Consider the following 26,272-nt stretch of genomic DNA (forward strand, 5'->3'; position numbering starts at 1 on the left):
GCCTTGCATGTATACAAGAAAAGCAAGAAAGAAAAAAACACGACAACCAGTCATCACCTGGTATGCACCAAGAGTACATTTTTTAAGTAATCAAGAAATTGGTGATCCAGAAAAAGAAAAAAATATTTGTTTTGTTGGATTTCACAATACATTGATGTTGGATGGAGTTTCATGGACCCTTCATGTAGGGTTCAGGAAAGTTCCGCCTCATAGGTGTATGGCCTGACTCTGCGTGGGGTACGCTGGGATGAGCAGGCAAGATTCTACTCTCAAAAGTGGAGCAGGTTGGAAAATGGGAACAGGGTATAATGTAGCTGCACGTAATAAGAGAATACATACACTGCACATATATTAAAATATATTCTTTTAATAGCTTTAGAATGAATGAGAATGCATTATGTTACAAGGGAGTAGCTTTTTAGGGTAGAGTTTTTGAGGGCAGTGACTTCTGTAGAAGTCACACAGAGTTCAGCAAAGTACTTCACAGTTCTGCCTATAGTGTTTTGTTTTTTTAACTTTGTTTTGAAACAATGGCAGGTAACAACAGTGTCACTTTCAAATTCACAGGCAGGCCTAGCATCATCATACAGTGGTTTGACATATACAGCGGCACAAAGACTTTTAGTCGCAGGCCCTCCCTCTTTGCACTCTGACCCTATGAGAGAACCCCAATAAGAACACCTCTTGCCATCCTCATCCAGGTACACCGTCTTTGCCAAATACGTCTGGAATTAGCCCAGATATCCTTGGGCCTACAGATTGGAGTCACCAGAGTGATAGAAGTCTCCTCCCTCTCACTAACTTATACCAACTCTCTTAAGCAATGTGAGCAAGTTGGGGAAAACTTAGACTTCCAGGATCCGAGTATACATTTTTTAGCTATTAAACAGACCACATTAAAAGATCATTGGATTACTATAGAGAACCTCCCAATATGAGCTTGGAGATATTTAATCAGGGACATGGTTGGCGGGCTCTCAGTGATATCTACTATAACCCAGCTACCTGGTGCCAAAACTGTGCCATAGAGGGGCCTTCTCAGAACATATGAATGACATTTGTGGTCGAAGTCCTGTATTTCGGACAGGCATCACTACACCAGGGGAGAACTGTGAAATCTTGGCTGGCATATGGTTCAAACGATTGAGGATCTTAATCTGAATCAGCCTGTGTCTAACATTCATTGACACCTCCTTTGTGAACAGAGCGCACCTCCTCCATTGCACATCAGATATGTCAAGTCCCAGGTCGTGCTCCCACTTGGAGTGCACACCCACTGTAGATGGCTGATTCATCTGCATAATGTTGTAAAGTCTAGAAGTCATATGCCTGGTGTCCCGCCCGCCTGCCACTATTGCTTCCATGCAAGAGTGTTACTCTGGCTCTTGTGGAAAGGAAGGCCACTTTTTCTAAATGGCTGCTCTCAAGCAGTAATAGTGCAATATCCTTGTAGGATTGTTCCCCAATTTGGTTGTAAAGTCACGCAGTGATATAAAACTACCCTCTGGAAATAAGTCTCCCAATGACAGTTGTTCTCTCTCATCTCACGAACGCCGCACGTCCTCATCGAAGGTTGGGGCAAAACTGGTAAGGATTTCAATCAGGCGACACACACCTTGGTCTCAGCCTAGGATGTAGCGCTCAATTGATATGCCTTTCTCTTTATTTTATGTGGATTCAGTTTGAGATGGTACACAACTCATATAACACAGCCTCTTTCAAATACCCCAGGTCACAATGGACCAGGAACCAGGCCGGTTGGTGAAAATACAATATTTTATTTATTTTTAAAATTCAAAGAAATCATACAATTTTAATATGGGGCAGCAATCACCAATGGGGTGATAATTACAATAAAAATGAAATCAATGCGCTTGGTTAACCTTCTCCTAGAACATATACAAAGCACACGTGAATAGGAGCGCTTTTGGGATTAGGATAGATAGCACCCAAGTTAAGGTTTCCCTCTGCAATGTTCCCTCAACCCACAAATAATCAAATTCTGAGTGGATAGAAAGAAAGAGTAGGCAGTCAGGGATAAGAGGCAGAATTCAAAATCCGACCTCCCTGCGCAGAATAAGAGGCAAGAACCAACTTTAAATCTTTAGCAAAGGCCTAAAATAACACTTGAATTTTACAAATAATTAATTAATGTGTGGTTAAATTATAATATACATATGTTTTATCACAATAGCATGTATGTTATATCACTGGCAATCACAAGGCAATGGATCAGCAAAAGGCATACAATTCGAAAATGAGTGGAACTTTTAGAGCATGCTGCAGCCAAATGCCACGTTGGAAAACTTGAAATTTTCTCAATTCCCACTTTAAATTACCCAAACTGTTTTTAACAAAAATGGGTGAAATACTCTGATTTGGGCTGGGGGAAAGATATATATCACACGGACAATATAGAGGTGAAAATAGGTCTCTAGCTGGTGAATTGAGAGAGATTTGGCCGGTAGAGTGAGGTTTGTTTTTAGGAAAATAGAGCAGTTAAAAGTGAGAAAATCGGTTTTGAAAGAAAGGAAAATGTTACTTACACTAAATTATCTAGGCTATATTGTTAAGGAGGAGCACAGTAAGCTCCAAGTTTGATTCGCGAGGTGAACCTTGTCACCCCAGGGCTCAACCCCAACAATAAAATACATGAAAATTAGTTTGATCACTCCAAATATAACTAAGGGCTTATAATTTACACCAGACAAAATTCAAAAGAGATGGCGCTAGCACTTTAACATTAAGGGCAGGATACGAGGATAATTCTAACAGTTTCAACGAGTTACCAGGGTATAAATATGACTATTTAGAGAGTGGGATAAGGACAAAGGCAAGACAAGATAGGCTAGGTGTTTCTGTGGGGTGGGCATTATACTCACAGTCCACTTTTTCGTTTTGGGATTTTTGGACAGTCAACAGGGTCTGGTCACCACACGGCGGTGCACCTGGCAAAAGTCAGCTGGGCAAGGTCTGGTCACCGGGTAGTGAACAGCTGGGCAATTCGGGTCACTGGATGGCAGAGGTACTGCTGGATGCAGTTAGTGGGCAAGCAGTAAGTGGGCTGCAAGCCGGTCTGATTTCAGGATGCAAAAGGTACCACAGCTTTCCCCTTTTTAATGAGAGATTAGTGGGTTGATTCCGGATCAATTGCCTTGCTGGGAATAGGATCAGCAATGCTTTGGCCTTGCAGTAGGGTCTGCAATCTGACAGGATGAATGCAGAAATCAGAAACGGAGCAGCAGGAAATTCAGGAACAGTGTGTTTCTAGAGTCCTGTCATGGACTCTTATTTATAATGCATAGTGATATCATAGAAGTATATGGCTGGGCAGGCTTAGCTAAACACACCTCTAAACCACGGAATTAGTCATGGGTGCTAGTCCCCGCCTCGCTCTCAGCTGGTTGGATTTCAAGGGCAGGATGTCAGATTTATGATGTGAGTTTTACAATGTTCAAAACCTCCCTAGTTACTTTAGCTAAATTCCGATTTTGCCACAAATGGTACATTTATACAGTTGAAGTCTCTTAGCAAATTACATAAACAGGTTACATATTCTATGCAGACCATTGCAGTCCAACTCTGCAATCTGTGAGACACTATTTTGTACGTTTAATAATCTTTGGTCATTTTCAGTGTGAAATGTTCAGCCTAACATTCTGGGACTTTACACGTGCGTACATACTATCTTGGGTCCCATTTCTGTTAATTGTTAACATTCCATCATGTGTCCTTTCCCCTTGATTCACATTCTTCTGGTGTTCATGTCCCATACATGCTTTTGACAGCCAAGAGCTCTTATTTGAAAGCCACAAAAATCACAGTTAAACTACTACATTTTTACATTTTTGCAGTCCTGTTGTAAAGATAACAGTCTTCAAAGTTTCTTAATAAAATAGTCTTTTGAAACAAATGGGTATCCTTTGTCCTACACTGGCCCATTTTTTTCTTTTCAGCTACCACCAACTGTCACTTCCTCCAGAGGGAAGATGGGGTTTTTCCAGCTTCATTGAAGGTTTATTGCCCCTTCTCCACTTCGCACATCCGTGTCCTGGAAATTCCATTGTAGAGGGCTCAGCCCAGACTAGATTCTGTCCAACATAGTAATTATCACTGGGGTAGTAGTATCTACTGAGAGGGCCCGTTTTGTTTGTCGTCCTCTCTGCAGAAACCTGTATTGGGCTGATTCCTCCCCCCATGCAGCCACTGAAGTTTGATTTAATTCTATTCATTTTTGCCTTGAATTGGAAGAAACCTGCAGAATAAAACCATCTCATCCATGTATTTTCACAGCACAATCCCCTTTCACATTGTTAGGCAAGAAGAAGTTTTTGTTCAATATAGTACTCTCAAACAAACATTTTTCTTCTTTAGTTTGCAAAGCCCATTTCTACACATGTGGTGCAAGCTGCTCGCACTTTGCTTTCAAGTTCGGTTTTTGACTTTCCATCTGGATTCCCACACTGTTTTGCAGCCATAGTTATTTTATTGTGGGTAGTAGTTTATTTGAACCACCTATGCATTGAAATTGACATAGCCTAGAGCCGGAGCTTCTTTGAATTACTGATCATTGACACTTTGTAACTTGAAAGTGAAGCTTTTTCCGTGCGGCGGGAAATGAAGTGTGTTGTATATGTCTTGCCTGGGTGAGCAGGAATGTTGTGATGTCATGTGGAGTGTTGATGTCTGAGTGCTGGGATGTGTGAGTGAAGGTTCCAGCCCTGGTCAGTTGGTGAACCTCCTGCCTGGGTGATGGGCTGCCAGTGTTTATGTCCTTATGTAACTTTACTAAGAACTGTATAACTGCTTGTGAAGGTATCCTGTGTTGTTCCAATAAACCTAACAAACATACCCTAAGAAGATTGTATGCTGCTTCTTAACAATGGCGACGAGGGTGGGATCTTCCAAAGAATCTGCGCAAGGAAAGCTGGTGAACCTGCTGCGGGGGGTGCAGGAGGACTGAGAAGGACAACACTGCCCCACACCAAGTAAGGCCCATAACCCAGGGCGGGGAAATGGGGATAGAGCGAGCCCCTAAGTGGAAGGATGGCGTGTCCCCAATAAGAAGTCGAGAGCCCCACCATTATAAGGGAAATCTGTCCCGCAACCTGCGCCCATAGACTGTGCAAGAGTTACTTACCCATAATCAGAAGTATGAAGATATGCCATAGAGCCGCGGGCGAGTTGAGCACAGGAGGATGCATTTGAGTGCGCCTATGAATCGAGCGTTGGTTTGGACAATAAGGGTGCTGTCGGAGGACAAGTGAAGTCATGGACTGGAATTGTTGGATGGTGCGTGAGGAGTGTCTGGTTCCTGGTATCTGACGTGGGACAGACATGACAACTACGGTGAAGGAGGAAGGAATACATATTGTCAGTCCCTGCAATGGTGAAGAGGAGACCAGTATACAGCGTTGGACAGATCGGAGTCGGGTGGAGCTTGGCAAGACAGTGATTTTTGTATTCAGGAAAATTAATATGTATCCTTTACCATTTCATTTTCTATTTGTATTGGTAAAATGTGGGTATTATATTTTACAGGAGTCTAGTTCATGAGTTTGGGTTAATGTGCTGCAGTAACTACAAAATGTTTATTCATATTGTGAGGCATTACGGCAATATATCTAAGTTTGTTATTTATCGTGTGCAGTGAATGCTTTGTTGCTTTTACAATAACCCATTTGAGGATTTTGGAGTATGGATGGTTTGGGTAGGATGTGGCTATAGTGTAAAGTCCTTAGCTCCTAATCCTTAGTTTCTAACATTCTTTTGAGGATTTTCAGCTTACGCCCACATGAGTTGGCATGGACTTTTAGTATTTTTAAACATAAGTACCAACAATAGCTGGTTGATGTTGGGTGAGCTAGGGCATGTGAGGAATCTAGTGCTAACTGGTTGAGGACTTGCAGCTTTTAGGTCCTCCAGACGTGACATGGACTTTTTAGTTTAGGTTTTGGAATGGATTTATTGCATCTAATGTTTTTGGAAGTTATATTGTTTAATCTTCATGAAAGGATATATGGTGTTTGAGAAATATGTCAATGCAAATGTGAAGAACAATGCAATGTAATCTGCATTTTGTGTTATATGATGTATGGTTGGGTATGGATGGGAGTGGTGTGAGTGCCTTCTATCCTGGTTGTGGATGGTGTTTTTATACATGTTAGGAGCATAGTTTGGCTGATGGTGAATGTGCCTAGCCGACATGTTTGTTCTACCATATGCTGAGGTGGGTTGTGCATTATTTTAAGTATGGTATGGGTGCGTCTGTGGTAGGGGCATACATGGGTTAACGGTAATGGTTGGATTGTGGTGGTAGCGCCACCACTTCTGTGTGGAAGTGTATGCAATAATTGAGATGCATGGTGAGGCCACGTATATTTGTGCATGGTGGTAGCGCCACCATTACAATGAGGGCGTGACTGTGTTTATATAGTCATGCAGGGTTAATAGCTATTCTGAGTGGTAGTAACTCCATCCAGACAAGGTGCGACTGTGAGTACAGTCCTGCTTGAGTTATAGCTATTATGTTGGGCGGTAGTGCCCCCAGTTCGTTGGGGTGTGACCGTTATTATAGTCACACATGGGTTAAGAGGTACGTGTGCGGGTGGTAGCGCCCCCGGTGTTTGTTGGAGCATGTCTGTTGCTGATGGGCATGAAAGGTCACACATGTACTTCTATCTTGTGGTTGTGTGCCACCAATGTTTTTCTTTTATTGCGCGCAGGCTGTTGTTCCTGGCTGCACTGCTTGCCTATTGAAGACTCGCTCCATCTTTCAGGGTCCAGAGTGTGCCTGTATTTAGTTGTTGGTCTTGGTGTGCCTGGCCAGTGCACTGGGATAAGATGAGAGTCAGAATGTTTGAGCACATGCAGTGTGCCTGCCCTGGTCATACGAGTCTGTGTGGATGGGGTATGTTGGTATGAGTGGAGGTGTGTCCCGTGGTGTTTTGCATGTTGTGGATAAGTGCAAGGAGGGGAGATGTGTTGTGTGTAGTGCTTAGTGTGTGTAGTGTGTTGATGTAAAGGGGGGGAGATGTGTTGTATATTTCTTGCCTGGGTGAGCAGGAATGTTGTGATGTCATGTGGAGTGTTGATGTCTGAGTTTGGAATGTGTGAGTGAAGGTTCCAGCCCTGGTCAGTTGGTGAACCTCTTGCCTGGGTGATGGGCTGCCAGTGTTTTTGTCCTTATGTAACTTTACTAAGAACTGTATAACTGCTTGTGAAGGTATCCTGTGTTGTTCCAATAAACCTAACAAGCTTACCCTAAGAAGATTGTATGCTGCTTCTTAACAAAGTTTCTTTGCTGATTTTTCTCAGATTTGGTTTGACAGAGCCTGTCTTTCAGGGGTCATGCTTGGTTTAGCTGAAGCACAATGGGGATATGAACGGGCATGGCATGGCAGGGCCTTATTACTAACAGTAGTTTGAGGAAGAACATATAAAAATAGCATCAGAACAGCATCATTTTAAGGTAAAATACCCCCTTTTCAATGGGGACTTTCGGCTGGCAGCAAAGCAGCGCTGCTTTTTCACTCCATTTCTTTTGTATATGTAAGAACACACTGGTAAGCTCCCTCAGTGTATGCAGTTTTGAGGCCATGGTGTTCACAGGAGCCAGCGCAGCCATTTTGCTGGTGAATGCAGATGCGCAGCTTGGTGATGTGGGGAAGTACTGCTGAGTGAGTCAAAGTAGCCCACAATACCGGCGATAGATGAATCCGATGAATCCTTCTCTCATACAATATTGTTAGACCCGCCCTATGGAAGACTGTAGACCAGGAGTTCACTGTGGTGCGCACTGGGTCATAGGTACAGGAGTCCACGTATCAGTCACAGAAAATAACTGACTTCAAATTAATAATTGCCGCCCCGTAGTGCTCCAGTGGTAAATGTACCACTGTTGTGGAAGAGGAATACCAATAACTGGCAAATTGTGCTTGAGCAACGAGGTAGTACAGTTCAAAATCAGGTGCAGTTATTCCCCCCTTCTCGTATGGGTCCGTCAGTTTCACCCAACTGATCCAAGCCCCACTCGTTCCCCAGAGAAGGACCATTGCCACAGATCTCAGTGTTTTGAAAAATCCCCTTCCATGCCACAAAACTCTCATTTTTAAGAGTGAAAGGCGATCATACATCGACAAGGGGATGCCAGACCACACCCTCAGTTTCTGTCATAGGTGGAGTACGTGTTCAGCATAATTGTCAACATAGAGTGATTGCAGCATTCTAGCGACCTTAATTCCTAGATATTTAAATTGAGTAGGCACCCAGTTGAACCCTTTAAGTCTGGCATTGGTCTAGTGGCTTCAGTAAGGGGAAACAGCTCCCATTTGGTCCTGTTGATTTCATATCCAGAATATTTAGTGAAATTGTGCACATCTTGCATAATGGGCCCGATATTGAACTTAGGATTTCTAACATACAGTAATGTCTCATCTGCATACAACGAGATCACCTGCGGTGGTCCCACTATGTGAATATTCCTATGGCCATGTTTCACCTCTTTCAAGGCTGATAGTGGCTCTATCACAAGCACAAATAGCAACAGGCAAAGTAGGCAAGCTGCCTCATCCCCCTCCTCAACTGTTTATGCCAAGATATCGTATTATTGGTGTGGACCCTTGCTCTGGGGTGAGTATACAGGAGACGTACAGAGTTGAGAAAATAATGAGTGAAGCTAAAATGGCTTAGGACCGCAAATAGATATTTCCAGTATACCGAATCGAATGCCTTTTCGGCATCGAGTAGGGCTGCCACTGCTTTAGCCCATAGGTTTATTTGCAATATAATACAAAAGAGCCGCCTCAAATGTAATGCGGTAGATTGGGTCAAAATGAATCCCGATTGGTGAGAATGCCCTAGTTTTGTCATGTAGGGCAGGGGTCTGGTTGGGCAGGATTTTGGCAAAGATTTTTTCATCAACATTTATCAAGGATAATGGCCGATATCAGGACACACCATTAGCCGGTGTGTTCAGTTTTAATAGCACAATAATGATAGCTTCCTTCAGTGATGGTGGCAGCTCACCGTCTCCAATGATTCTTCACATAAATGGAGTATCTGCAGCACCAGGGTTTGTTTGTGCCCCTTATAGAATTCAACTCCTAAGCCATCCAATACCAGTTCATTATCAGATGCTAGTGCCGCTATGGCAGCAATAACCTCCTCTGTGTTCTGGGGTAGGTCAAGAGCCAAGCGTACCTCTTCTGGGAGTCGCGGGTGGTCAATGCCATCAAAGTATGTCGTCAAGTTCTCATCTGAGCAAGCATTGGTGTTAATGTATAATAATGATAATGATAATGATGTGTTATTAGCTCTTGAATGTCAGATTAATGTCCTTGTCAGTGGTGAGGACCTCTCCAGCAGATCCCATAAGTCTGGTTATCGCACCTATAGTGTTTTTAGATGAAGTTCTGGGAACACGATCATAAGCCAGTGTTAGCCAATGGAATAAACCTCCCTGAAAAGCTTGCAGATGTAGTTAAAAGGAGTTGTCAGACTTAAGCCAGAGTCAGCACAAGTCAAGGTTGTGCTCAACTTGTGCACAATGCTCTTTTATTGGTTCGATAATATTTTACTGCGGCAAAGCCCAGTGGCATATCTCCAGCTTGCAGTCTAGCTGTGAATAATCTGGCCGTGCAGGCAGCACCACTAAGTCAAGGAGGATGGCACAATGATGGCTTCACTCAACTGAAGGAGGACTGTGGCGCAGGGGGTTGCTGGAGCTACTCTTGCAGCCTTAGTGAAAAAAACAGTGCAGGGGGTTGCCCGGCAGCTATAATGCAGGTAAGACGATGCTTTAACAGTTGAAGGCTGTGGCCATTTTGCTAGGGACCTGCGGGAAACAATACCTTGTTCCCTGACCATAAAATGGCAGCCTTCTAAAAACACAATGGAGCAGCCACCAGCCACTGAGGACAGTCAAGGAACCGAACAGGGCAACCTGCTTGGGGAAGCAGAGCAGTCAGGGAGTACACACAAGTAGCCGAGCAGGGCGACCAGACCAGGGATGCAGACCAGCCAGTGAATACAGGCAAGGAGGCGAGCAGGGCAACCTGCTTGGGGAAGCAGACCAGCTAGTGAACACAGGCAAGGAGCCCAGCAGGGCGACCTGCTTGGGGATGCAGACGAGCCAGTGAATACAGGCAAGGAGGCCAGCAGGGCAAGCAGACCAGCTATTGAATACAGGCAAGGAGCCCAGCAGGGCGACCTGCTTGGGGAAGAAGAGCAGCCAGTGAATACAGGCAAGGAGCCCAGCAGGGTGACCTGCTTGGGGAAGCAGACCATCCAGTGAATACAGGCAAGGAGCCGAGCAGGTCGACGTGCTTGGGGAAGCAGACCAACCAGTCCTTACAGGCAAGGAGCCGAACAGGGTGACCTGTTCGAGGAAACAGACCAGCCAGTGAATACATGCAAGGAATCAAAACGGGTAACCTGTTTGAGGAGCAGATCAGCCAGTGAATGCACACGTCGAGCAGGGTGACCTGCTTGGGGAAGTGGACCAGCCAGTGCATACAGGCAAGGAGCCGAGCAGGGCGACTTGCTTAGGGAAACAGACCAGCCAGTGCTTACAGGCAATGAGCTGAGCAGGGCGACCTGCTTGGTGAAGCAGGCCAGCCAGTGAATACATACAAGCAGCCAAGCTGACCGACCAGCTTGGGGAAGAGGCCAGCAAGAAATTACAGGCAAGGAACCGAGCAGGGCGACCTGCTTGGGGAAGCATACCAGCCTATGAATACATGCAAGGAGCCGAGCAGGGCAAGCTGCTTAGGGAAGCAGACCAGCCAGAGCTTACAGGCAATGAGCCGAACAGAGCGACCTGCTTGGGAAAGCAGACCAGCCAATGAGTATATGCAAAGAGCTGAGCAGGGCGACCTGCTTAGGGAAGCAGACCAGCCAGTGCTTACAGGCAAGCAGCCGAGCAGGGCGACCTGCTTAGGGAAGCAGACCAGCCAGAGCTTACAGGCAAGGAGCTGAACAGTGCGACCTGTTTGGGAAAGCAGACCAGCCAGTGAATATATGCAAAGAGCTGAGCAGGGCGACCTGCTTAGGGAAGCAGACCAGTCAGTGCTTACAGGCAATGAGCCGACCAGGGCGACCTGCTTGGTGAAGCAGGCCAGCCAGTGAATACAGGCAATGAGCCGAGCAGGGCAACCTGCTTGGTGAAGCAGGCCAGCTAGTGAATACATACAAGCAGCCAAGCTGGGCGGCCAGCTTGGGGAAGAGGCCAGCAAGTAAATACAGGCAAGGAACCGAGCAGGGCGACCTGCTTGGGGAAGCAGACCAGCAAGGGAGTACAGGCAAGGAGCTGCACAGGGTGACCTGCTTGGGGAAGCAGACCAGCCAGTGAATACAGACAAGGAGCCGTGCAGGGCAACCTGCTTAGGGAAGCAGACCAGCCAGTGCTTACAGGCAAGGAGCCGAGCAGGGCGACCAGCTTGGGGAAGCAGACCAGCCAGCGAATACAGGCAAGGAACTGAGCAGTATGACCTGCTTGGGGAAGCAGACCAGCCAGTGAATACAGGCAAGGAGCCACGCAGGGTGACATGCTTGGGGAAGCAGACCAGCCAGTGAATAAAGGAGAGGAGCCGAACAGGGTAACCTGTTTGAAAAAAGCAGACCAGCCAGTGAATTCATTCAAGGAGCCGAACAGGGTAACCTGTTTGAGGAAGCAGATCAGCCAGTGAATACAGGAGAGGAGCCGAGCAGGCGACCTGCTTGGGGAAGCAGACCAGCCAGTGCTTACAGGCAAGGAGCCAAACAGGCCGACTTGTTTGAGGAAGCAGACCAGCCAGTGAATACATGCAAGGAGCCGAACAGGGTAACCTGTTTGAAAAAAGCAGACCAGCCAGTGAATTCATTCAAGGAGCCGAACAGGGTAACCTGTTTGAGGAAGCAGATCAGCCAGTGAGCGCACACTTCGAGCAGGGTGACCTGCTTGGGGAAGCAGATCAGCCAGTGAATACAGGAGAGGAGCCGAGCAGGCAACCTGCTTGGGGAAGCAGACCAGCCAGTGCTTACAGGCAAGGAGCCAAACAGGCCGACTTGTTTGAGGAAGCAGACCAGCCAGTGAATACATGCAAGGAGCCGAACAGGGTAACCTGTTTGAGAAAAGCAGACCAGCCAGTGAATTCATTCAAGGAGCCACACATGGTAACCTGCTTGGGGAAGCAGATCAGCCAGTGAATACAGGAGAGGAGCCCAGCAGGCGACCTGCTTGGGGAAGTAGACCAGCCAGTGCTTACAGGCAAGGAGCCAAACAGGCCGACCTGTTTGAGGAAACAGACCAGCAAGTGAATACATGCAAGGAGCCGAACAGGGTAAACTGTTTGAGAAAAGCAGACCAGCCAGTGAATTCATTCAAGGAGCCGAACAGGGTAACCTGTTTGAGGAAGCAGATCAGCCAGTGAGTGCACAGTTTGAACAGGGCGACCTGCTTGGGGAAGCAGATCAGCCAGTGAGTGCACACATCAAGCAGGGTGACCTGCTTGGTGAAGCAGACCAGCCAGTGAATACATGCAAGGAGCCGAGCAGGATGCCCTGCTTGGGGAAGTGGACCAGCCAGTGCTTACAGGCAAGGAGCCGAGCAGGGGGGCCTGCTTGGGGAAATGGACCAGCCAGTGCTTACAGGCAAGGAGCCGAGCAGGGCGACCTGCTTGGGGAAGCAGACCAGCCAGTGCTTACAGGCAAGGAGCCGAGCAGGGCGACCTGCTTGGTGAAGCAGGCAAGCCAGTGAATACATACAAGCAGCCAAGCTGGGCGACCAGCTTGGTGGTGAGGCCAGCAAGAAAATACAGGCAAGGAACCGAGCAGGGAGACCTGCTTGGGGAAGCAGACCAGCCAGTGAATACATGCAAGGAGCCGCGCAGGGCCTCCTGCTTGAGGAAGCAGACCAGCCAGTGAATACATGCAAGGAGCCGAGCAGGGCAAGCTGCTTAGGGAAGCAGACCAGCCAGAGCTTACAGGTAATGAGCCGAACAGAGCGACCTGCTTGGGAAAGCAGACCAGCCAGTGAGTATATGCAAAGAGCTGAGCAGGGCGACCTGTTTAGGGAAGCAGACCAGCCAGTGCTTACACGAATGAGCCGAGCAGGGCGACCTGCTTGGTGAAGCAGGCCAGCCAGTGAATACAGGCAAGGAGCCAAGCAGGGCAACCTGCTTGGTGAAGCAGGCCAGCTAGTGAATAGATACAAGCAGCCAAGCTGGGCGGCCAGCTTGGGGAAGAGGCCAGCAAGTAAATACAGGCAAGGAACCGAGCAGGGCGACCTGCTTGGGGAAGCAGACCAGCAAGGGAGTACACGCAAGTAGCAGAGCAGGGCAACCTGCTTGGGGAAGCAGACCAGCCAGTGAATACAGGCAAGGAGCCGCGCAGGGTGACCTGCTTGGGGAAGCAGACCAGCCAGTGAAAACAGGCAAGGAGCCGTGCAGGGCAACCTGCTTAGGGAATCAAACCAGCCAGTGAATACAAACAAGGAGCCGAGCATGGCGGCCTGCTTGGGGAAGCAGGCCAGCCAATGAATACAGGCAAGGAGCCGAGCAGGGCGACTTGCTTGGTGAAGCAGACCAGCCAGTTAATACATGCAAGGAGCCGAACAGGGCCTCCGGCTTGAAGAAGCAGACCAGCCAGTGAATACATGCAAGGAACCGAGCAGGGCCTCCTGCTTGAGGAAGCAGACCAGCCAGTGAATACATGCAAGGAGCCGAGCAGGGCGACCTGCTTGGGGAAGCATACCAGCCTATGAATACATGCAAGGAGCCGAGCAGGGCAAGCTGCTTAGGGAAGCAGACCAGCCAGAGCTTACAGGCAATGAGCCGAACAGAGCGACCTGCTTGGGAAAGCAGACCAGCCAATGAGTATATGCAAAGAGCTGAGCAGGGCGACCTGCTTAGGGAAGCAGACCAGCCAGTGCTTACAGGCAAGCAGCCGAGCAGGGCGACCTGCTTAGGGAAGCAGACCAGCCAGAGCTTACAGGCAAGGAGCTGAACAGTGCGACCTGTTTGGGAAAGCAGACCAGCCAGTGAATATATGCAAAGAGCTGAGCAGGGCGACCTGCTTAGGGAAGCAGACCAGTCAGTGCTTACAGGCAATGAGCCGACCAGGGCGACCTGCTTGGTGAAGCAGGCCAGCCAGTGAATACAGGCAATGAGCCGAGCAGGGCAACCTGCTTGGTGAAGCAGGCCAGCTAGTGAATACATACAAGCAGCCAAGCTGGGCGGCCAGCTTGGGGAAGAGGCCAGCAAGTAAATACAGGCAAGGAACCGAGCAGGGCGACCTGCTTGGGGAAGCAGACCAGCAAGGGAGTACAGGCAAGGAGCTGCACAGGGTGACCTGCTTGGGGAAGCAGACCAGCCAGTGAATACAGACAAGGAGCCGTGCAGGGCAACCTGCTTAGGGAAGCAGACCAGCCAGTGCTTACAGGCAAGGAGCCGAGCAGGGCGACCAGCTTGGGGAAGCAGACCAGCCAGCGAATACAGGCAAGGAACTGAGCAGTATGACCTGCTTGGGGAAGCAGACCAGCCAGTGAATACAGGCAAGGAGCCACGCAGGGTGACATGCTTGGGGAAGCAGACCAGCCAGTGAATAAAGGAGAGGAGCCGAACAGGGTAACCTGTTTGAAAAAAGCAGACCAGCCAGTGAATTCATTCAAGGAGCCGAACAGGGTAACCTGTTTGAGGAAGCAGATCAGCCAGTGAATACAGGAGAGGAGCCGAGCAGGCGACCTGCTTGGGGAAGCAGACCAGCCAGTGCTTACAGGCAAGGAGCCAAACAGGCCGACTTGTTTGAGGAAGCAGACCAGCCAGTGAATACATGCAAGGAGCCGAACAGGGTAACCTGTTTGAAAAAAGCAGACCAGCCAGTGAATTCATTCAAGGAGCCGAACAGGGTAACCTGTTTGAGGAAGCAGATCAGCCAGTGAGCGCACACTTCGAGCAGGGTGACCTGCTTGGGGAAGCAGATCAGCCAGTGAATACAGGAGAGGAGCCGAGCAGGCAACCTGCTTGGGGAAGCAGACCAGCCAGTGCTTACAGGCAAGGAGCCAAACAGGCCGACTTGTTTGAGGAAGCAGACCAGCCAGTGAATACATGCAAGGAGCCGAACAGGGTAACCTGTTTGAGAAAAGCAGACCAGCCAGTGAATTCATTCAAGGAGCCACACATGGTAACCTGCTTGGGGAAGCAGATCAGCCAGTGAATACAGGAGAGGAGCCCAGCAGGCGACCTGCTTGGGGAAGTAGACCAGCCAGTGCTTACAGGCAAGGAGCCAAACAGGCCGACCTGTTTGAGGAAACAGACCAGCAAGTGAATACATGCAAGGAGCCGAACAGGGTAAACTGTTTGAGAAAAGCAGACCAGCCAGTGAATTCATTCAAGGAGCCGAACAGGGTAACCTGTTTGAGGAAGCAGATCAGCCAGTGAGTGCACAGTTTGAACAGGGCGACCTGCTTGGGGAAGCAGATCAGCCAGTGAGTGCACACATCAAGCAGGGTGACCTGCTTGGTGAAGCAGACCAGCCAGTGAATACATGCAAGGAGCCGAGCAGGATGCCCTGCTTGGGGAAGTGGACCAGCCAGTGCTTACAGGCAAGGAGCCGAGCAGGGGGGCCTGCTTGGGGAAATGGACCAGCCAGTGCTTACAGGCAAGGAGCCGAGCAGGGCGACCTGCTTGGGGAAGCAGACCAGCCAGTGCTTACAGGCAAGGAGCCGAGCAGGGCGACCTGCTTGGTGAAGCAGGCAAGCCAGTGAATACATACAAGCAGCCAAGCTGGGCGACCAGCTTGGTGGTGAGGCCAGCAAGAAAATACAGGCAAGGAACCGAGCAGGGAGACCTGCTTGGGGAAGCAGACCAGCCAGTGAATACATGCAAGGAGCCGCGCAGGGCCTCCTGCTTGAGGAAGCAGACCAGCCAGTGAATACATGCAAGGAGCCGAGCAGGGCAAGCTGCTTAGGGAAGCAGACCAGCCAGAGCTTACAGGTAATGAGCCGAACAGAGCGACCTGCTTGGGAAAGCAGACCAGCCAGTGAGTATATGCAAAGAGCTGAGCAGGGCGACCTGTTTAGGGAAGCAGACCAGCCAGTGCTTACACGAATGAGCCGAGCAGGGCGACCTGCTTGGTGAAGCAGGCCAGCCAGTGAATACAGGCAAGGAGCCAAGCAGGGCAACCTGCTTGGTGAAGCAGGCCAGCTAGTGAATAGATACAAGCAGCCAAGCTGGGCGGCCAGCTTGGGGAAGAGGCCAGCAAGTAAATACAGGCAAGGAACCGAGCAGGGCGACCTGCTTGGGGAAGCAGACCAGCAAGGGAGTACACGCAAGTAGCAGAGCAGGGCAACCTGCTTGGGGAAGCAGACCAGCCAGTGAATACAGGCAAGGAGCCGCGCAGGGTGACCTGCTTGGGGAAGCAGACCAGCCAGTGAAAACAGGCAAGGAGCCGTGCAGGGCAACCTGCTTAGGGAATCAAACCAGCCAGTGAATACAAACAAGGAGCCGAGCATGGCGGCCTGCTTGGGGAAGCAGGCCAGCCAATGAATACAGGCAAGGAGCCGAGCAGGGCGACTTGCTTGGTGAAGCAGACCAGCCAGTTAATACATGCAAGGAGCCGAACAGGGCCTCCGGCTTGAAGAAGCAGACCAGCCAGTGAATACATGCAAGGAACCGAGCAGGGCCTCCTGCTTGAGGAAGCAGACCAGCCAGTGAATACATGCAAGGAGCCGAGCAGGGCGACCTGCTTGGGGAAGCAGAACAGCCAGTGAGTATATGCAAAGGAGCTGAGCAGGGTGACCTGCTTAGCGAAGCAGACCAGCCAGTGTTTCCAGGCAAGGAGCCAAGCAGGGCGACCTGCTTGGAGAAGCAGACCAGCCAGTGAATACAGACAAGGAGCCGAGCAGAGCGACTTGCTTGGTAAAGCAGACCAGCCAGTGCTTACAGACAAGGAGCCGAGCAGGGCAACCTGCTTAGGGAAGCAAACCAGCCAGTGAATACAAGCAAAGAGCCAAGCAGGGCAGCCTGCTTGGGGAAGCAGACCAGCCAGTGAATACAGGCAAGGAGCGGAGCAGGGTGACTTGCTTGGTAAAGCAGACCAGCCAGTTAATACATGCAAGGAGCAGAGCAGGATAACCTGCTTGGGTATGCAGACCAGCCAGTGAATAAATCCAAGGAGCCGAGCAAGGCGACCTGCTTAGGGTAGTAGACCAGCCAGTGCTTACAGGCAAGGAGCCGAGCAGGGTGACCTGCTTGGGGAAGCAGACAAGCCAGTGAATACAAGCAAGGAGCCGAGCAGGGCGACCTGCTTGGCTAAGCAGACCAGCCAGTGCTTACAGGCCAGTGCTTACAGGCAAAGAGTTGAACAGGGCGAGCTGCTTGGGGAAGCAGACCAGCCAGTGAGTATATGCAAGGAACCGAGCAGGGCTGCCTGCTTGCGGAAGCACACCAGAGGGTACCTTTGTAGCACCCTGGCACGTGAGTCTTAAATACTGCCATGGACACTTATCTTGAGTTACATCACATGTGAGGTCCTAGATGGGACATCACAAGGAAAAAGGTGTCGGTGAACCGTGAGGAAAGAAGCGAAAATGAAAGCAGACTCATTGTGAGCCAAATGTTTGCACCTGTTGGCGCTGCCAGAGAGATTGCACTGCTGACTTCAGAATAGGTTGATCAGAGTGAGATTGAGACAGTGATTGTACCTAAGGAGTTCGACAGGAAGCGCTTACCAGAGAGATAAGGTTGGAAAGAGTCAGCGCCAGGTAGACCACGACCGTCTCATCCTTGCTCTTCACGGGCCGGACATCCTTATTGTAGCCTTTCTCCTTGAAGAGATGGTTGATCAGGTCCTCCTCCTGACTCCGGCAGAGAATACCTGGGAAGGAGAAGATCAGCCATGATGAGATGACATGCATGTAACGCACAAGACACGGGAGGCAGAGCATTGCTGCCTCTGCCACAGAGGTGCATTAAGACTTATGGGGCCTGATTCATGGAAGCATTTCATAATGGTGCAATCCCATAGGAAAACGCTCTGTCAATCAGGCTGATGGACTCTCCAGGGTCACGTGACCGCCTCAGAGGGACACCGAGAAAGCTGGACTTTTACCGCAGAGGGACACTCCAAACGCTTGACTATTCTAAGGCAGAATGGCTGCCTGGTAATGACACTGAAAACATTGGACTACTATCACATGCCGGTGTGACTAGCTTGGGTTCCCTGCCTGGAGCTTTGTCTGGTGACCACGTAACTGGCAACTCGGGGAGCCGAGTACCTAGCCAAATCATTTAGAGAAGAATACATTTCTCATAATACCCCTCAGAAACCAAAACAAAACACAGACTGAGAAACAGAATTAGTGATTGGGGAAAGGGAAAACCTGGCAAAATATCTGGTAATGTCACTTAAGTCGGGGAAGACATCAGGAAATCTCATGGCCCAAATATCAAATTTGTATAGGCAAACCACCCTCACATGGACAACATCTCCGACAATGCCTTTTTCGCACAACCGGAAAACCAGGAATGGATCAGGGAAATTAAATTATCCCTTCAAGGAGAGGGAGACCATCGGAAAACCCTTCTAGGACAGGAAGACCCTGGTGAAAACCTAACCATTCCCAGAGCCCCCCACCATCACAACCCACTTGCCTTCCCAATAACAGAGCAGGAGGATATCCTCCACATAAACCGCTGGTTAAGCCTCTCCATGCACACAGAGTTTCATAATGGCCAATGGGGATCGTATGGGTTTAGACCAGCCCCTTTGACCTCATTGTGACCATCAGAAAGTGGTCATTGGGGCCCTGATAAAGCTTGACCTGAGTACTGCAGGTTGGTAGGACCTCCTCAGTGGGACCCTGAGAAAGCTTTACCCGAGTACTGCAGGTTGATGAGACCTCCACAGTGGGACCCTGAGAAAGCTTGTCCTGAGTACTGCAGGTTAATGGGACTTCCTCAGTGGGACCCTGAGAAAGCTTGACCTAAGTACTACAGGTTGATGGAACTTCCTCAGTGGGACCCTGAGAAAGCTTGTCCTGAGTACTGCAGGTTGATGCAACCTCCACAGTGGGACCCTGAGAAAGCTTGTCCTGAGTACTTCAGGTTGATGGGACTTCCTCAGTGGGACCCTGAGAAAGCTTGTCCTGAGTACTGCAGGTTAATGGAACTTCCTCAGTGGGACCCTGAGAAAGGTTGACCTGCGTACTTCAGGTTGATGGGACTTCCTCAATGGGACCCTGAGAAAGCTTGTCCTGAGTACTGCAGGTTGGTGTGACTTCCTCAGTGGGACAGTGAGAAAGATGGAACACTGCAGGGGGACATAGCTACCTGAGACACAGTGACATCCGGACCTATGAAAAAAAACAGAGTCTTAGTAAGGTATGGAGAAAGCTGAAACACTGCGAGGTGAGTGAGGGGATCAATGAGACCCTAACCGAGAAAGCTGGACTTCTGCAGTGCCATCTGACTACCTCAGAGGGGCACAGAGAAGGCTGGAATACTGCGAGGTGATACGACTGCCCCAGTGGGACACTGAGAAAGCTAGACCACTGCGGTGCCATCTGACTACCTCCGAGGGGCACAGAAGAGGCTGGAATACTGCAAGCTGATCCGACTGCGCCAGTGGGACACTGAGAAAGCCAGACCACTGCAGTGCCATCTGAGTACCTCCGAGGGGCATAGAGAAGGCTTGACCACTGCAAGGTAACCTTCCTATTTTTTGAAAAGGACAATTGCAATCAATCAATTTCTACACAGTTTCAACCCATAACAAATGGCTCTGATAATTGATCCGCCGGGAGAATGTATTGATGCTGGTACTGAGCAGTTGTAAGGACAGAGTGGGGGGCTGGCGGGGCAGGGGGAATGTGACAAGGGAAATCAAGTGCACAGCAAAAGGTCCAAAGTAGGGTTAAATAGAAGGAAAAAAATGGGACCCCCTCTCTGTCCCACCTTCCCCCTAAGTAGAGAACAACAGCAAAACATCCCTTTGCCACTGCAGGAGTTGAAAAACGTGCTGATGCACAGTTACAGGGGTGGGGGGCGGATTTGTGCAGTGGGCCACAGAGTAGTATGGAGGGGGTAAACTAGGTGAGGGGGAGTCAGAGGATAACATAGCCCCACTTAAAAGACAGGGCAATTAAAAAAAGATTGAAAAACCAACAGAAGCAAAGTCATTTTAATTCACTAATTTCATCACAACGCTGGAGGAGTAGGAGCCCCTCTCAACACTACGGAAGCAGTGCAATGCCTAGGGGTGAAGCTGGAGCTTCCTCCTACAATGCGGTAGGCCAGTTGGCTTATCCGATCACTTCAGGAAACTGCCTATTAATTGCCGCATAAAGCACTGTTAAATGCCCTCCGTCTCCGCATTGTCGAGGAATTTCAGCTGCCTGCAGCCACAGTTACACGCTTTACAGCGTTCATTCCGTTTGTCTCACAGATCCCATATTGTGGATCTCGTGGACGCCCTCTCCAAGATGGCCGCCCAGCATTTGTAGGCCCTCAGCATCACTTGTCTGGCCCACCCAGGTTGCGGGCTCTCTCCATTGGCCACTCATTTGGGCCAACCACCAACCGGCAGGCGTGAGCCGGCCCACCGCACCAAGGCCCGAACTAAGGCTGCTTTCCTGTCCCAGCCTGTCCAAGCCTTCCCAGCCGTCTGCCAGAACCCCTGCCTGACCGCTGTACCCCTTCAGCCGAGGACTATACATAAGGTACTATGTTCGCCTCCCTTCGTGGGAGCCCTCAGACCCGCTCCGTCCGTTCAAGCAGCCACAGTTAAATTTCATGCACACCTCGCCAATGATTTCCGGTGCACCCAGAAATCCTTGTCTGGTACTTAACCGGTCTGGCGGTCGGTTTGTAACTTTTGCGATTATTACATATGTTCCATCTGCCACTATCATGTACCTACATTATGCCTAGCAAAACCTCGCATCCGCGCCACATGTTGATCGCTCTACCACCTTGTCACGCTGGTCTGTCTAATCTTAGTTCATTTAATTTGTCATATGTTATAATCACGTGCCGCCTATGCTTACCCACCCTGTATAAATAGATATACTGTTGACCTTACATGCATTGTTCATACGTGCCAATCCTCACCCTGCTATCACATGGACCTTTCTTGCATTGAAAAACAATTGGAATCTCTCTCACTAGGCTCTCTGCTGACTGCTTTTACCAGATAGCTAGCTCTACCATAGCGTCTGTCTTACCGGCCCGCCCTCAGTATATATTTGATGCTACTAGGTTTATAGTTGATGTGCACATCTGGGATTAGATTGACTACCTAGTGATGCCAACCCTTTATTAAGCTAACTTGATATCCTGCAAGTAAACTTGGTCACCTCACATATCTGTAGGTTGCGTATAAACTGCTTACTTACTTAATTAATACCCTGTTTAGTCTGGTAAAATGCTGACTGATAAGTGAACCAGCCTATTGCGTGATTTTCCTTTCATTGCATTCATGTTTAGCGTGCCCTTGGATAGAAAGTGATCTAGCCTTCTTGTATTTTGCTCTAGTGACTAGGGTAGACCTGTATCACCCACAACTGCAAACAGCTTTTCCCTCCAGTGACCGGAGCACACCCCCTTCACCCACCTATAAGCCTAGTCTAGCTCTACCTTTGGCCACTACTTAGAAGGTGCATCTAACACGCACAATCTACATCCTTAGCAGTATCACATCATGAGCACCATAGCCTGCAGCCTCTGGACCCTATATATCTACTGCTCACCACCCACCAAACATCGGACACTAGCAGGGTCGTACTGGGGCTATTGTATGTTCGGCCACTGGCCGAACAACCTCGAGGACCTGGGGGCCGCTTTTTCATCAGCCAATCCTGGCCCGGTTTTGTTCAGGTGTTTTTGAAATTATTTTTCATTGTAATGGCTGGCTCAGCTGGCAGCTCGCCTGGCGTGTGCATGCAGTGCCGTGATGGAATACTGGTGGCACTGGCACCCTCACTCAGGTAGCCAGGGACTGGGCTGGCCCTGGGCAGCGTGGCGCCAGCATTCATCAAAGCAAGGAAACAACGTGTGTGTGTGTGTTGCACACATTTAATTTTGCAAATTGCATGCATGCAGCAGCAGCCATCACAGGGGGGGCCACTGCCCGCTGTGCATTGCTCGCCTCTGCCTGCCGCAGGTGGCAGCCTGCAGCCATGTGGCCTGGGGAACCTTGGGGCCGGCCGCATGGCTGGTGCCAGTCAGCCAGGCTGCCATGCTTGGAAGCAGCAGAGAGAGACTCGACCCGAGTCGAGTGCAATAATTAACCCCGGCGCCGGGGCAGACTGCCTGCTGGGCTGGGCTGAGGCCCCGAGGGCTGGCTGGGCTGCCTGCAGCCGCCTGCCCTGCAGGGCTGGCTGTGCTCTGGGCTGGCTGGGCCACCCCCATCATGACCGCACACACCCGAGGTACACAAGTGAACTTCACAGTACTTCACACTCCAGTTGCTTTCAACTTTGCAGGAAGTAACAACAAATTTGTTGCACTTGCACGCAAAGTTGAAAGCAACTTGTGCCTGGGGCTGAGGGCCACAGGGGAAGGGAACCAATAAAAATGCAGCACCCTGCACACAGACATACTCGGCGCCGACAGCCGAGAGGAGGAGTGGTCAATTCCGTGATGTGACAAACATTGAGTCGACATGAGAGGATAATATGGGCCTTGGGTTGGGGCCGGGCATGATTTTCCATAGACAGAAGTCACCCCAGGACAGCCGCACACATGGCGAGGCAGCAGCAGCAGCAGCAGGCAGGTAGTCTTTGTTTGTGCACCGTGCACTGTCTGTGCAGACAGGTATCATGCAGCAGCAGACGAGAGACCGCACTAATAGCGGTAGTGCCCAGCCCGCCGGCCCCCACCACGCCATGTTCTTGCTTCTTGGGCAGCACCGCCGCACTGCAGTCAGCAGCAGCACCACACCTGTCAGCCACCTATGAGCAGCGGCAGCACCTGCTGCTGTGATCTTAATCCAGACTGGACCGGCACCAACAAGCAAGTTTCACCAGTGTGGTTGGTTTTGCATCCCTTGGGGTAAGAGTCAGATGTGAGACGCATGGAGGGATCCATCAAAGTGCTGCCGGGCCCTGGGCCCCCATCTCCAGACTCCAGGTCAACAGAGGTCTCCCCCTCTTGCAAGCTTTCAAGATAGAGGGAATAGTCCCTCCAGGTAGCGGGAGCTCAGGGGTGTAAAGGTACAGGACAACCCTGTATGCCATGTAGTCTGTGGAGTCCCCAAGATTAATTGATCTCACAGGTTGGACCAAGGGCTGTGTATGGGGGACAGGGATGTGGGGGGCGTGGAGAACAAGTGGGAGGGGGGCTGAGCTGCGTAGCAGGAATATCAGGAGTCCCGTCTCGCATTTTCCTTGAAACGCCTCCAGCCCGTCTTTTGATATTGCGCTGCTGATGCTGGCCCGGCCAATTAACTTTTGAAGCGGTGCGTGCCTCCATTAAACTGAATGTGATACAAGGAATATTATTCAGTGGTCCTGTTGACTATTTTCAGGAACAATGACGGACATCAGGCAGTGCCGCAGCCATCAGTGTACTATTGCAGCTGCTGCCTGAATCTGAGTCCTGTGCTTTTCAGAAGGTAACTAAGGCCACTCAGTCCCTTCACATGTCCTTATACAGTGCATACTTACACCATGCCTTCCAATATTCCCTCGTGCCACTGCCTCAGCTGTGCAGATGCTAATGCGCACCAATTGGCTCTTCATCTGCTGTGACTGGTGTTAGGAAAGATTTCACATGTGTGTGTAATTTTCCCTCCATGTGTCAACCCCCAAACATTTTGCTGCTGTTTAGACACCACTGACTGACTTTGCCAGAGAAGCACAGCCTTCAGCTGCACTCCTCTGGGCGTTCGCTCACTTTTATGGGGAAACTGACATGCTCTTAAGACAGTCAGGACTGGGAGACTTTGTTTCCCTTAGTCCTTTTCTCATGTTGCAACGTTTGTGCAACATGTAACAAGTGTGCAATGTATTTTACCATACAGCACACTTGGGTCTATAGTCATTTCCAAAGGCCCTAGATACTCTTGCTGGACTTTTTATGAACTGTGCAGATGTGTCATGGACAGGACTCGTGGCAGCTATTGTTACGCATTATTTTTAACCCTTTCCTGCCATGTTAACTGCGTTAACCGTGTTTGGCACAAATAGGTGGCCTGACTCTAAAATGGCCCTGCCACGAGGTTCTTTGTCCTGTCCTTTGGCCATCTTGCCCCTTCACCTTCCCCAGGTCAAGTCGACCTGGGCCAGTCCTTATTTGGTCATGCATTTTCCCGCGAATCCCAATGCTTTCGCGGGCTTCTGCATGCCTTGTGTGTGCGCCTCCAGGATGTGGGCTGGGATGTCTGGTCCCAATCTACATCCTGTGTGCCATAGAGTCTGGAGTGTCCTGAATGCCTGAGACCACCGTGGTCTGTGATTGGTTCACATATGGTGTGTGTGTTTGTGAGCAGATCTCCCATTGGGTCCTCTCCGTTTTGGCGCAAAGGGAACTTTGGATAAGAGGAGGCTGGAAACACCACTACCAGGTCGATCTCCTGAGTTCTCACTGAACAAAGGATAGGATCCAAGTATCCTGCAATTTACGAAGCTGAGTCGAGGAACCGCTGGTGACCCGCTGGAAGGTTTGGCACCCTGAGCCCGCTGTCGCCCCGTGGGACCTCTCAGGATCTGGTCGTCCTAGAAGGTCTGCGAAGATGCTTCGACCCATTGGAATAGTGGTACCAACTATTCTCGGCACCTTCACCAAAATCTGCAAGCAAGCTTTCTCGGAAGTGTCCCTGGGCCAACCATTGGGCTGACCAGCTTACATGGGTCCTTTGCTCTGTTTCTGCTGTTGTTTTGAGGAGGCCCTCAAAACTTGGTATACTGCTAGCTCTGTGTCCACGGCACCCTCACACTGAATTTCGTACACTTGGTATTCCCAGGTCTGAAGTGAGACGAGTGCGCCCGGACTGGAGTAAACGTGGTTACCGTGTTGCCCTGCTGTGCCAACGTCCTTTGCAAGTCCACTTCATTTGTGACCCTCTTGCCCCTGAAGCCTGCTGCAGTAAAACGGGGGCAATTCATCCACCTGGAGCGGAGAAATCGCCACTGTCCCATTTGGGAATCCACGCTGGATCTCAGGAACTAAAAGGTGCTGAGACATCCTTTTTGCCACATTCGAACCTGCAACCAAATTGGACTAACCTTCTGAAGTTTGGGTGTCCGGGCCTCAGGGACTGGTGAGTAATCTTTACTCCAAACAGTGGCCGCTAGCGCCCATCTTTACACAGAAGTGGCCCCTGGGGGCCCCTCTCCTGTCCACTGTTATTGTGAAATAGCGACTCCATCCCGAACTCTCGAACTGCCTGTGCCTTCAAGTGGCGGGCCTTCTTGAATAGTGGGAACTTATTCTTCATCACCTTATCCAACTTCCTGAGCTGCTGAAGATACCCTGTTTTGACCATTGGAACAACCGCATGCGTTTGCATTACATGTACTATTGAGCACAAGGCTCCCCTCCTCTTAGGGCTTGGACTGCCTCTTAGTTAGGTGAATAACTGATGTTGATTGGGCCTAAAGACTAACTGCACTGCCTGTTTCCTTCCCCTCTAGGTTGTCAACATATGTCGTGCAGTCATCCCTTTAGACCCCCTTGGGCTTGTATATAGATTGTATTGAGTGTGATGTATTGGTTTACTTAGTGTTACTGTGATTCTTTGCTATGGTCTATGTTACAAAGGCAGTAATAAATGTGTCTATATTTTTAATATAACACCTTTCTGGAGTAATTTGTAAGTGTCCTTGCTCTGTGTGCTCATTGAGGTCCTTCAGTCACCCTCACCCTCCTGAGACTTAGTCTTGACCGCCTGCCATAGCTACCCTGATTGGTCTGGCTTGTCCAGAGGTTACCCTGTTCCAAGAAACTAGGTTGGCCCTCTGAACCTCTGCCCCTCCAGGTCAGAGTTCAGAAATCCTTCTTAACAAACTGGTGTACAGCGGTGGGATAGGACTGAAGGTATCCAGTGTTGCACACTAGTGAAGGCATTTCAAGTTATTCCTACCAGGACACATAGTGAATTGTTGTAGTATAACTGAAAAAGGAACTAGTCCTATCAAACAGTATGGCAACAAGTACCTTGTTAACTTTAAATGCTTCTAAATCTTAAACATTGAGAAGGATGTGTGCTGAGAGCGGTGTCTCTGCTCAAGGCACAACAATGGAAATGATCCAAAGAATCATGGACTGGCAAGAAGCTCAGCTTAGTGCCATAGCTC

General features: G+C 49.7%; 1 protein-coding gene across 1 annotated transcript in view; it reads right to left on the bottom strand.

The window, feature by feature from the left end:
* The window catches only part of LOC138491166 (acetylcholine receptor subunit delta-like), a 129,873-nt gene that overhangs the window by 77,712 nt on the left and 25,889 nt on the right, over nt 1-26,272 (bottom strand). The window contains exon 2 of the mRNA XM_069617541.1: nt 17,708-17,853. Coding sequence (XP_069473642.1) covers nt 17,708-17,853 — 146 coding nt within the window. The remainder of the gene's footprint in view (nt 1-17,707; nt 17,854-26,272) is intronic.

This window comes from Ambystoma mexicanum, chromosome 10 (assembly GCF_040938575.1).
Source record: "Ambystoma mexicanum isolate Mex_15411 chromosome 10, UKY_AmexF1_1, whole genome shotgun sequence".
NCBI classification, from domain to species: domain Eukaryota; kingdom Metazoa; phylum Chordata; class Amphibia; order Caudata; family Ambystomatidae; genus Ambystoma; species Ambystoma mexicanum.